Raw genomic sequence first — 13,610 nt, 5'->3', positions numbered from 1 at the left:
GAGAATAAAAATAGGATTCATCAGTTAATAGTTGTGTTGTGCCTTTGATAAGGAAACTTGTAGGGAACCCTGCTCACCTTGTGAAATTCTTTTGCCCTTGCTCTGTTTTGGGCATAAACTGCTTGCTTTGCTTTCTCTTCCGTTTGCTGTTTTACTTCGGCTAACTGATTATTAAACCTGTAAGAGATTTAAATGGAATTAAAGATGGGTGTTTCAGAAACGTGTATGACTATTCATACGTATGTACACTCATACCTTAGGGCCCTTTGATGCCTGAGGGCTTGTGCAGTCTTTCTGTCTTCAGGAAGGGACACTCTGTTCATACTTTTTAGGGGACTTAAAGATGAACCTAAGTAAAGAAGTAATTTGATACACCAGATTTTCCTGCCAGATTCTCCTTCTGAAATGGATACAAGTGTTTTTGAGAACATACCTGGAGAAGATTTCCCCTTAATTATTTTGCTTTGAGAATTTTCAGACACACGAATTTTACTCCTTATTTCTTTCTGCCTCTGGGAGGATCTCTCTATAAATGATTTTTTTCTCTTTACAAATGCTTCTTGTAAGCTCCCTGGTACAGGTGTAAATTTTGGAGGCGTTTCTGTTAAAACAAAAATGAAGCTATTTTCACTTCGTTGAACTTTTTAGGCCAGCACTATGCAAGATTGTGGGGTTCCTTCTCAAATGTAGAAGCTGTGACTGGAGAATGACTTGAGTAGGGAATTTGTAGTGGCCCCTGGGTTCACTGAAGAGCATACCTGTAGATAATGTAGTTGGCTTCTCCACAGAATGCTCTGATACAGCTGGATAATCTGAGGTTTCTGTTTCTGGTACAAGAGGCATAAATTCACTCACCTAATTGCAAGAAAGTCATAGATGAATTTACCACTTTTTACCTTGTACAGCAAAGGCTAAAATCGTTACCAGGTTCTCTAAACCCTGGTTCTCTTTGTTGGACAAAAAGGTGTGTTCTTAGAGGAGGGGGTTGCGGGTGGGTTGAATGACTGCTCAATTCTCAGCTGCAACATTGACTTGGCTCCCATACTCATTAGTTCACTGCTTTGTGCTGCCCTCTCAATATTTGTCTCAATAGCTTTAAGACTGAATTTCTAAGAAGGGAAAGTAATGGTTTTACTCCTATTAAAATGCTTTGACCATGAGTACTAGAGAACAATTAGTCTATTTTTCCATCCTACTCTAGCCAATAGCTTTTCCTCATCTTGTCAAGTTTTTTAATTACCTAACCTTCCACCATCCCTACTGTATCTTCACTACTTGTCCACTGCCTTTAAACTACCCTTATCAGTAATCACAAAAACAATTACTGGAGGTGAATTCTATAATTTGGCATCAGGCTACAAAAATTAAAGACATCTTGGAGTCCTTACTAAGTTAGAATGACATTCACTGCAGAGTTCTCTTCAATTACTACTTTAGAAGAATTGAAAAGAGCCAGGCAAATATCAAATGGTTTCATTGTAGTGGAAAAAAGTACAGGAAACAGGCAGTCAGCACAACTTGAAATACATTTTTTCACTTTAGGACTGAAAAGTGAAACTTCCAGAGCAATAAAACCTCAGTCTGGATTTCCTTACCTATCTTCTGCCTCTGCTGCCTCACAGCTTTGAAACAAAGATCTTTGGGGAATGGAAAGCATCAGTTCCAACCCAAGTCTGACATCTACAGTACCATAAATACATGTATTTGAGACCATGTTACTGGGGGTTTTGAGAGTCTTACTGTCAGCTGGCAAACTAATGGGGAAGGAAATTAGTTTGCAAATAACTATAATGGGAGAAAAATGCCATGTGGAAAGAAAACTCCTTTTCTATTCCCCAATTCTCTCAGCTACAGGTGGCTTATCAGTGAGGTGTATTAATGTTAAGCTATGAAATTTACCTGAAAACCTTTTGCCTGATTCTCTTCCTTTTCTTCAAGGGTTAAGTTTGCAAAATCCATTTCAGCCATACTGATATCACTGGTGCTTACTAATGTGAGTTCTGGTTCTTCCATTATACCACGTCCAGACTCTGTCTCCTGTGCAATAAAATTAAAAAGGAAACCAATAGCCTTAAACACTCAAAATGTGAAAATAGTGTATATTATGGAGGAAGAATAACAGACCAAGGTAGTGCACCCCCACTTTCAAAAATAGGGAGGGCTTGGGGACGGGTGAAATAATTGAAAATATCTCCTGCATGGATTACAAATGCAAATGCTCACAGCATTAGAGATGTAAGTTCAGATTAATAATTGGGGTGTAGGGTAGACCCTATCTAAAGGGAGCAGTTGCTGTTGGGTTGCAGCCAAATGGAGGCCACTGCTGCCAGAATAACTTTTTAAGGGAAATACCATCTTTTATTAAACACTGAATAAGAATTTGCAAAAACATGTAAAAGCAGCCAATTCACATCTGTAGTCCAGATACAGCCTTTATTTTCAATCTATTATAACATGCTTATTTGTGGAAGGACAATACAACATTCAGGTGACTGGAGTTGAAACCAAGCAGATTAGTTCAATGTAGTACAATGAAGTTCAACACAAAAAGCTGAAGCGTAGGCCGGCCACCATTCCTCAGGGAATCTGGAGCAGGGATATGTGAATTGGGAGGAAATATCTTCTGTAAAACTCAAGATATCAAGAGATTTCCAATGATTACGAGATTGACTATCTCAGGTATATTAACTATCAAGAAGCCTTGTTTCTCTTGAGTTGTTTTAAAAGTATTTCCGGAAAATGAATTTAAATGCTATTTATACAAACATAGATTCACTTACCCAGACTGGAATAGAGCTCTGTAGTGAAAATGATCCAGAACTTGAAAACAGCTCTGACTGTGATAGCCGAGGTAGATTTTGTATGATTTTTGGAGTTTCTGTTTTAGTTGAGTTCTCATATTTTTCATTCTGGCGAGTTAATGAATATAGTGTCTGAGTTGAAGTTCCCATCTCTGTTCCTACATGTAATTGTGAGTTAGTTTCCTCCTTGTGTGCATTTACATTTAAAACACCACAGATTTCATTTTTATCATCTTCAAGGAGTCCTTGACTTTGTAACACTATATCAGCCTCCCTTTCTGATATTTCTTCAAAGGCCAGTCTTTCTTTTCTGCCTTCTGGTTGGTCTTTCACCGAGCATTCACTAGAGGTAGAACCACATGGAGTGCTATGCTGTAGTTTTAACTGATGAAATACATTAGCCTCATGAGATGAACTGAAGAGTGAACTTTGCAAATTTCCTACAGAGAGCTGGAAATGAACACTTTTTTTCTTGTTTTGTAATATTTCAGTCTGTTCAGAGTAGTTCTGTTCAGAGGAGTAGTTCTGATTTTCTATGCCTTGGGAAAAATCTCTTGCTTCAATGCTAAAAATACTTGGTAGATCAGCATGCTGGCTCCCCTCCTGAGAAGAAAATTCTGGCAGAAGTTGTTGAAAAGATTGTTCAGATCCTGCATTAAGAAGGTTAAGAAATCAGTTAATCATCATCATATGTCACCAAACTTGGATACAGATATAGTCCCTAACAGTGAGCAAATTGCAAAGGTTACTTCCTACAATTTTAGGAAAGCTGATATATGTAAACATGAATAGAAAGTTAAGGGATGGTCACAGTAACTTTCAAATAACTACCACTACTCACACCATGTATTTCCACCTGACAGTAATTTTAGAAACTACGGCTGTTAGACACAATGAGGACATTTTCCACCATAAGCGAAAAATACTGATTTTGTTGTGATAACAGAAGGATTTAGGTTAAAACGTGCATGTGTATCTCATGCATGTATGTGGGTGGGTGTATATGTGTATACATATATATATATATGCATATATATAATTTTTACAAAAAGATTTAGAAGGGTGCTTAAATTGTTAACTGTTAAGGGTTGAGGTAGGAAGTTGAGCAAAAGGCAGCACTTTTGGTTTTTATTTTACTAAGTTCACTACTGTGAAAATGCAAACAGCATATATTACCTCTGTTATTTAAACAAATACATAGAACTTGTAACACTGGGACGGGGTGGGGACAGGAATGGAGGACTTGGGGATGGGTGAAATAATGGGATAACTGAAAATATCTTCTGCAGGGATTACAAACCCAAATGCTCACAGAGCTAAGAGAGAATACAACTGGAGGGTAATGGGGCTGTGCAGAACCAGAGGCTGGATCTTATCTAAAGGGAGCAGCAGCTGTTGTGTTGTAGCCAAACGGAGATCACTGCTGCTAGGTGCAATTTCCAAGAAAAATGGATGTAAACAACCAAGAGAAAAGGCATTCGGTTTCACTTTTTCTACCTTCCTCATACATACCCTCACTACTTCCTGTGGCAAAACTCGGAGCTGCAGTTTGAGCCACATTAGGATCAGGTTGCTGATTGAGGCTTGTGTTGAGAGGAGAACGCAGGCTGCTGCTCCTCAGTGCTGTAAAACCAGCTGTACTTTTGTATGGTACAGTTACGTGGTGGCTTTCACATGAAGAGTCTGAGCTCTGATGGAAAACAACAGGGAAATGCTGAAATACTGATTATGCATTACAAGTTGAGTCAATAAGCATTATGTTCCTTTGATACCACTCTTCCTTAATTGCCACTCTATTACACACTAATACAGTGGTACCTCGTTTTCAAACATAATCCGTTCTGGAAGACCATTCAAGTTCTGAAACGTTTGAAAAAAGCCGAAGCTAGGCCTCAGGATCTTGCACTCAGCGGAAGCCACGTTGACATATTTGACTTTCGAAGCGTGTTTGAAAACCAAAGCATTTACTTCCGGGTTTATGGCATTCATAAACTGAAATGTTCATCAACGGAGACATTCGAAAACTGAGGTACTACTGTAGCTTGCTTATTCAAACCCAATTTTTCATTTCAGTCAATATGAGATTTTATAAAAAGATGATTCAGAAAACAAACTGAATTAACCAGACTGAGTTTATGACATGATTAGATTTTGTGATAAGCGGGAACTAGTATGTACAGAAGCCAGGGATGTTGGGATGTGGAGTAGAAAGACCCAGGCTGGAATCTTAGCGCCTTTACTAGATATGAAGAGACTTTTTAAATTTTGCAAAGTTACATTTATCTGAACAGTTTAAGGCTGAATTCCATTAAAATAAAACAGACAAAAATATAAAAGCAAACAAAAATATTCTCAAGACTTTTATGGGTCACACTCATTAGCGGACATAAGGCTGATAGGACAAATTCTAATGCAGCTGTTTTCAATCTTGGTTCCACATTAGAATCACTTGGGGAACTATAAAAATAAATCCTGATAATCTGAGTACTCCTAGAGATTCTGATTTAATTGGTCTGAGGTGCAGTCTGGGCACAGATTTTTAAAAGCTTTCCACACAATTCTAATCGGCAGCCAAGGTTAACAATCGTTGTGTTCTAACAGAATGCAATTTGACAGACTTCTTGGAAATCCATTGCAATGAAGCATCTACTTTAATATACCTGGTAAAAGTCTCTGCTCTCTTGAGAAATCCCAGAGGAAAATGATGAGAAATCAAAATCTGGCTGTGGTTCTAAGGGTTTAAACAGCTGATGATGAAAGTTTGGAAAACTGTGTTCCAATTCTGGAAAGTCAATGTCAACTGTTGGAATTTTGAGAAAAAAGGATAAATTTATTATTCAAATAAAGCCTAGAAAAATAGTACTAAGAAATATTCCTAAAAGCTTACTTTTAGGTAACTCTAATTCAATAAAATTCCACCTTTTTTATTATGAGATGTTTTCAAATTAAGTCCTATCGTGTACAAAAAATGGGGATACTCTCAATGACCAAAACTTCAAAAAACGTATCTCCATTTCTACCAGGCCCAAAGTCTTATGAGGTTACTTAAAAGTAAGAGGCCATTATGATCGCTGCTTTGCTATAAGCTTTGTTATTCTCACTTAGCTCTCTTCAGGTCAACAGTTTAAAAAAAGAAGAAAAAAAAAGCTCACTGTACTGAGCGTTACTATCGGCCAGACATTGTACTTCATGTGTATTATCTCATTTAATCAAGATCCCTCTTTTAGAAGATGAAAAAGAAACTTGCCCATAGTCTCACAGCTAGTAAAATGGTCAAAGTAGGAGACAAACACAAGTCTGTGATTTCTGAGCTCTTGTTCTCAATGTTGGGTATACGACTGCCTCAAGCTGTTGTAGCCAACTTTTCAACAGGAAAGGAAGATCTGCTAACCTCTTCGATGTGTTCTTCTGTGAGTCTAATTGGTTCCAAATCCCCTCTCACTAAATGCGCTCAATGTTTTCCATGGCATGACTTCTATAGCAGGCCATAAAAACATGGAGCTCAATCACTACTTAAAACTAAAAAGGATGAAAAATTAAAAGTTAAAAACAGTTCATATTTATGTATTTGTTCAAAATAATTTTACCCCACTAGTCTGTTTTTTCAGTCATCAAATTTGCTTCATTTATGTACTTGTCTGTCATGTGCTGAATATACGCTTGACCAGACGTAAACTTTTCCACTGTTGGCAACAGGTTTATGAACATCCCAAGAGTCCTGCCTTTGATAAATAACTTGTGATGGAAGAACTATAGAACTTAAAATAATTGTTCCCTCTTCTTTGCCGGCGGTAGATTCTTGTTCCCTATGGTCCACCTGCTCTGAAAATGACTGAAAATTGAGTTGAGTGAACATTTTAATGCTGGGTACTTCCTCAGAATTTTGGTAGACAGGCATATCTATTGATAAGGGATCAGTGAAACCAAGAAATTTGTTCAGATAGCTTCCCACTGAAAGGGGAAGTGTGCATTAGTGGATGTTTCTCAAAGTATCATTGAGGATCCACACAGCAGCCTCAAGGGTCTGCAGTGACTGCCACCATGTTTAAAATATCATAGTGTCCAATATTCTATCAGGCATAAAACTTTTGAGATTTAAAGAAAAAACGCCCTCTCAGCACAATGTCAAAAGCAGTGTTTGCTCTCACCATTGTATTGTAACTGAACTGGTGCTGGTCTTTCAATTTATTTGCAAATATTTTGACATTATTACCTGGATCTGTAAAGCTCAAATCTGTGTTTTCGTAACTTAAGCTCCCAGTAGAAATAGTTATTGAAGATAATGGCTCATGATAAATCTCTTGTATTTCAGCCTAAAAATTAAGGGGAACATTTGACCACAATGTACGAAATAATACCTACAAAAAACCCAAATCACCAATATCAGCAGTTATAAATTCTGAGCTCAGATCAAGTGTAGAAACCTTCATAGTCATAAAGGTCAGCAGTAAAACCTTTTCATCATTGCTCAGAACTGATTAGACTTTCATACACACATATCTCCCACCCCCGATTCTCATTCATCCATCAGCAAGTCCTCAGTTATCAGCCACCACCTAAATACACACGCACACACACACGCGCACACGCACACACACCCTTATTGTTTATACTTTTGCTTCTCAACTATAGAGATCATGCATCAGGTAGACTGGAAGGTCTTCTGATGCTCAGATTTGGCTATTTTCATCATTGATCCACTTAAGTAACAGCAGATCTCAGAGAACACACACTTTAATATTTCACAGCGTCTGTGAACAAAAAATACAAAGCCAAATAGCTCTAACAATGTAGTGCACGTTAAGACATGACTAACCTTAGTATCTGGCTTCACAGCTGGACTCGAATATGTATGTTCTTCCTCCACAGCATAACTTAATACTGCATGATTCTCAACCAGAGCTTCCTTGACGTTGACTGAAACGGGGGAAAAAAGGTGTGGATTATGACATATTTAATTCTTGTCACCAGAGGACATCATTTCCTGTTTTCCTACAATTTTCTTTCATATTTTGCTTGTATAGTTGCCTTATCTTAGACCAAAAAGAAAAAAACAAACAGAAAATATCATTCACTTTATTATTCAAATATTTACTAGTCAGCACAATATACCTTTTTCCTGGAAAACTGCAGTTATCATTGTTATTCTATGAATAAAACCCTTTTGAAAAGAGCCAATGTGATGGGAAATATTTTTGTCATTTTAAGTGCAGAAGCAAAAATATTCGATCATAAATACAGTATCTCAAAGTTGAAAAATGCATATAACAAAGACAGAAAGAAAAACATCATAATACAACCAGTGGCTGCTTATGAATGGTAGGGCAAGGAGGACGTTTATGTCTTTGTAAATTTTAGTGCTTTAAAAAAAAAAGTCACAATGAGCATGCATTGCTTTTATTATGAATTATCATTTCTAATTATCTTTGAAATACATGTAAAATTATACGTTTTGTCTCACTATTAATAATTCAAGTATTCTGAGTTAATTTTTCTCTTATTCCCAACAGTCAATGTTTTGAAAAAGCCAGCCAAGGCATATGGTTGTGGTTTTAAAATAGACTAAAATTGGGCGGCCAGATGGCTCAGTTGGTTAGAGTGCGAGCTCTGAACAACAGGGTTGCCAGTTCGATTCCCACATGGGCCAGTGAGCTGTGCCCTCCAAAACTAGATTGAAGACAATGAGCTGCCACTGAGCTTCCAGAGGGGCAGCCGGATGGATCAGTTTGTTAGAGCGCGAGCTCTCAACAACAAGGTTGCTGGGTCAATGCCTGCATGGGATGGTGGGCTGCACCCCCGTAACTAAGATGGAAAACGGTAACTGAACTTGGAGCTGAGCTGTACCCTCCACAACTAGATTGAAGGACAATGACTTGGAGCTGATGGGCCCTGGAGAAACACACTGTTCCCCAATAAAAATTTATAAAGAAAATAAAATAGATTAAAATTAAAACTGCTCCACCAAGTACAAACTAGAAATTTCTTTCTCATTATCACCATAATATTATTAAAAGAGATCATGTGCATTAAAAGTATGTTTCTTTAGTGTGTAGGAAATGTTTTCTAAAAGATAACCCAGAACACAGACATAGACACACCCACACCCACACACATATCTGTATATGTGTGTTTATATACCAGGAGTGCCAAAAAATTGTACACAAGTGGACACTTTGGTCAACATTGCTCAAGCAGTAGTTCGCCATAATCAGAAGTGTCTGGATGCTGATAGTAACCACTCTGAGCACCTCTTGTAATTGCAGAAGTCAAATGTGACTTGTATTCATCTTTTGTTATTGGTATATATTGAGTATTACAATTTTAATAGTTTTCCTTTCTTAAAATGTGTATACAGGTTTTCGGCATGCTCTGTATATGTATATATAATATATATAAAAATATATATACATATTATATACATAATATATATAATATATATATTTATAAAATAATGTCTATATTATGCATAACGAAATAAGAAAAATCTAATACCAAATATTATAGTAAAATACAATTTATTTTTTAATACAATTTTTTACTGTCTCCTAGTCTAGTTCATTTAAAAATATATCATTGTGACATAATTCATTTAACCATTAAACTGTTACTTGCTTCTATACACACTAAAATTTTAAGTAAAGAAAATAAGAGATGGTGAAATTTTTTAGGGAGTTTTTTTTTTAAGCATCTCATTTCAAGAGCTAGTTGGGACATTAGAAGTTTATCTGAGGTTTTTAAATTTGTACTCACAATTATATACTATCCTCTATAACATGGCTAGATTTCCCCCAGAGGAGAGATGAGTAAACAGGGTAGCATTTCAGTAGTGGTAAAAAGTGAAAAATAACAATTGGAGAAAAGAGTAAAGTCAGAGTTATTTACGACATTGAAGAATTCAAGGAATACGTCCCTGAAAGTAGTTGGAAGAGAAATTACTGTCACTGGTTTGGAACACGGTTCACTAATAGTAGGGACCCATTAGGCGGTTCCTCAAAAGGAGAAGTAACATCAGGAAAGTAATGCCTTACACAGAGTAATCCCATGCTATGCGGGAAGGCAACATTTCCTGCTTTCCTACACAAGGGGTACCACTAAAAGCTTTTAAGAAATAAAGCTGAGGTGATGAGGACCTGAATAAAGTGGTGGGGAGGGAAATGGAGAAGTAACAAAACTAAGACCCTCCGTTCTAAGATAAAAATACAAATTTGAGGCTGATTATAAGGAGAACAGCAGCCCCTGAGAGGCAGGAGCTGATCTGGCACTATCAGCGTGGCCTTGGTGTTCTCCTGTTCAACATTAACAATTTCACAGAACAGTAATATCACAAAAGTCCACTCTGTGGATCAAGACAAAAATCAGACCACCCGTACTCCTGAATATAGACAAAATCATGAATATTAATCCAGACCACAGAAATGACCGAGCATCTCCTTATCCTGGCTAATGTGAGTGACTGCTTAGTTACAGTTTTAATCACAGCTTTAATAAGCCTCACTCCCTTATTCCTACCTCCCAAATAAGAATTTTTTAGGTACCTCAAATAGAATTACCCTGCTCCCTGATAACATCCAATACTAATGAGCAAAGCCCCATTCACTTGAATCCTCCCCCAAATCACCTAATACAAGGAAAACCTTACAGGTAGATCCTTTCTAAGACCCTCTTACTGAGACACCTCACGGTTCCCTGTGGTGGCATTCTACCTCACTGCAACAAGTCAAACACCTAACTTTGTTCAACTACAGGGGTGTTCCTGGTAGTCTTTGGCTAGAGAATATCAATGGTAGAAGAAAAAGAAAATACAAGTATCCAATTGGCTAAATCTAAAAGAATGATGTAACTGTTTCACTTTAAAATATCAAAAATTATAATTCATTGGAATTATAGCCTTTGCAATTATTTCAATCTCCAATTAAAAAAAAAAGGATGCCAAAGTCAATTTTTCTATAAACTCTCAAAAAAGAGAACAGGTGTCTCTCATCTCTCATTTTAAAAGGTCTTTAGAACTTATAAAACAGAAGTATCTTTTGTAGCGTAAGCATATTATACTTGTAAAACAGCTTGTTATATACATGCATAAATTCAAAAGTGAGAAAATTAACATTGGTGGGCTTTGGGTGGCAGAATTAAGAGATTTAAAGTTTTTTCCTTATAACTTTATTTTCCAAATATTTAAACATAAAATAGCTCATTTAGAAAGCCACAGACAGAATTTTTTAAAAATAATATTTACAACATGTAATAGTATTTAATTATATGTGAATTGCTATGAATAGGCTTAAACACAAAATGTATAGAGATTGTCAACTGTAAAAACCTACCTTCACACAGTTCCTACTAGCATTATTTAGTGAAACAATTGAAAAGCAAAGTTAATTATCCTTTAAATAAATTTCACTTCCCTCATTCAACTTTTTCTGTACAGAAATAATACATGCTTCTTGTAAAAAAAAAATCCATAATACGTGAACATACAAAATAGAAAGTGAAACCCAGTCTCCAACAAAGGTAAACCTGTCCCAGCGCTTTGGTTGATTATCATCCAGACAATTTTTAAAGCATGAACAGATCCCCCCCACTCTCATTTAACACTACACAGAACTGCACAGGACGCGTGCACCATGACTCTATTCCCAACAGTCACGGAAGGTATTTAGCATTTTTTTATCACAAATAATCCAGTAAGTATCCTTTGTCCACATACCCTTCCTTGCTCACAGCAATTCCACTTTCAATGCCTTTATCTCTCACCTGCTTCAAGGGAGTCACCACCACAGACGTTCTCCTGGACAATTGGGAAGGGACGACCAAATGGATCATGGCCCAGTGGGGTCCCAAGGAAACTTTGTTCTCGACTTACAGAGACCCTCAGGGGGTCTCTGTCTTGATAAAAATCTGGTTTACCTGATAGGGAAAAAAACTGACTGATTAGATTTCCACTTAGATCAGGCACATGCAAGATTCATTTCTAGTGCTAGACAAAACTAAAACGGCAATTTAGATTATGGAGCAAAATTCTAAACTCTTAAAGACTTAACCTATGTAGCAAGAAAATAACTATCTTTCACAAGGCCTTTAAATTATTTTACTAAGATTTTAATGAAACACCTATTTCTTAAACCAGATAATGCTGCAGAATTGACTAACCACAGGAAAAATGCCTAGAGAATTTACTAATCATTAATACTATTAGAAGACATAATATGCATTCATAATATAAAGTTCAAAAATACCCAGAGCCAATCTGTGGTATAAGAAATCAAGACAGGGATTCACCCTGGGGAGGAGCAGATGGTAACTGGGAGGGTACAGTTACCCTCCCAGGGTTTATGGAGTTCTCTCACATTCCACTTCTTGACCAGGGTGGTGAATGTTACATGTTGATTACTTGGGACAAACGCCTGCCATCCAGAGACATCCCTGGAGTAGACTAAAGATTTATTCTCTGGAGAAAATGAATCCGATACACTCTGAATTCAGAGGGATCAGGCACTGCAAGGTTCACGGGTTGAAGGAAGAGACAGAATGCCATTAAAAAAGGCCCAGGGTACTCAAGTCTGCACCCTCAACCCAGATCGCTCAGGTCTGGTGTCTGGCTACGGAACAGCAGCAGCCAGGATTGTCTCAAACTTGCAAGAGCTTTGTGTAAGAAACTGAACTGTAAACTGCCTTAGAGAAAAGAACTGCAGATACTAAGTAGAGGCTCCCCATGAAAAGCCACCTTTTCCAATGAAGTCCTGCAGTGTATCAGGCGCCCACCTACAGAATTCCCAATTAGTCTTAGCATCCCACTCCAACATGCAAGCTATTAGAGAAAGTCTCTAAAATATCACAGGAACACCAAAAAAAGGAACAAGAGAACTCAGACAAACAGAAAATATAGGAACCTAAATAAATGAAAACTAGAAACATTCAAGGCAGGTAATATTTGGCATCCGTGAAAATGGCAGGATGCTATGAAAAAGAAAAAAAAATCAGGAAGAAGAGCAAGTTTTTAAAAACTACAATTTGATTATAAAAAAAGTTCATAAGTTAGAAGAAAAAGTCGAGGAAATTCTCTCAGAAAGTAAAACCAAGAGAAAAAGAAATGAACTGTAGAAAAGAAAATTGGAAGATCAATATAGATCAACATTACTTTTATCATCACCCCCCTAAGGAGCCTTTTTAGTTTAGTTTAGTTTAGTTTTTTAAATTGCCTCCTAACTCCATGAAATTTTAATAACCATCGATATACTGTGTGTCTTTCTTTGTACATCTGTGCTTTGGTACATAAAAAGAGTTAAGACTTTTTCACCTCATCAAGAACCAATTTTCATCTCCTTTAGGGGCAACACTCTTGTTAAAAATGCATGAGATAGGTCATCCAACGTTCAACTAAAAGGTTTTCCACAAACAGAAAATGATGTGATCTCAAATTATATTAGAGATACTTAATAGAAGCGTTAGTGTGGGAAGACAGCCATTCAAAAGAAGCTTTAAGCAAATGAAAAAGGAGACAATTTACTATAGAAAAAAATGTTTTACAAACAGAAAATATAATTATAGCATACTAATTGTCTCAGCAGTGAAAAATATTTACACATCAGTATAATGATAATTTAGCTTAATTTTTGCTAAAATCCATTGCCAACTATAGAGGTAAAGAAGAAACACTTCAAGACTTGAAAAGTGACTGCCTCTGTGAGTAGGAATAAGAGGTTAGGAGGAGGGGAGGGCAGGAAGAAATGCTGCTTCATGTTATAACCTTCTAGCACCATTTGTTTTCTTAAACTATTTGCCTATAATATTTTAATGAAAAATATTACCCCA

The 13,610-nt window shown here is 36.8% G+C and overlaps 1 protein-coding gene across 5 annotated transcripts in view; it reads right to left on the bottom strand.

The window, feature by feature from the left end:
• CEP295 (centrosomal protein 295) overlaps positions 1-13,610 on the bottom strand; it is a gene marked incomplete at its 3' end in the record, with an annotated part of 47,159 nt that overhangs the window by 130 nt on the left and 33,419 nt on the right. For 2 of the 5 annotated variants that reach the window (XM_081063943.1, XM_081063944.1), the window contains 10 exons: positions 11,553-11,705; positions 7,618-7,718; positions 7,015-7,114; positions 5,462-5,601; positions 4,314-4,491; positions 2,781-3,451; positions 1,900-2,037; positions 759-855; positions 256-601; positions 21-177 (listed from right to left, as the gene is read on the bottom strand). In XM_081063943.1, coding sequence (XP_080920069.1) covers positions 21-177; positions 256-601; positions 759-855; positions 1,900-2,037; positions 2,781-3,451; positions 4,314-4,491; positions 5,462-5,601; positions 7,015-7,114; positions 7,618-7,718; positions 11,553-11,705 — 2,081 coding nt within the window. Of the gene's footprint in view, positions 1-20; positions 178-255; positions 602-758; positions 856-1,899; positions 2,038-2,780; positions 3,452-4,313; positions 4,492-5,461; positions 5,602-7,014; positions 7,115-7,617; positions 7,719-11,552; positions 11,706-13,610 lie in introns of those variants that run through there. The other 3 variants (XM_081063942.1, XM_081063941.1, XM_081063940.1) reach the window with 3 other exon arrangements.

The sequence above is a fragment of the Rhinolophus hipposideros genome (genome assembly GCF_964194185.1).
Source record: "Rhinolophus hipposideros genome assembly, chromosome: 10".
In the NCBI taxonomy this organism is placed as follows: domain Eukaryota; kingdom Metazoa; phylum Chordata; class Mammalia; order Chiroptera; family Rhinolophidae; genus Rhinolophus; species Rhinolophus hipposideros.
This window is presented reverse-complemented; position numbering and strand designations above follow the sequence as displayed.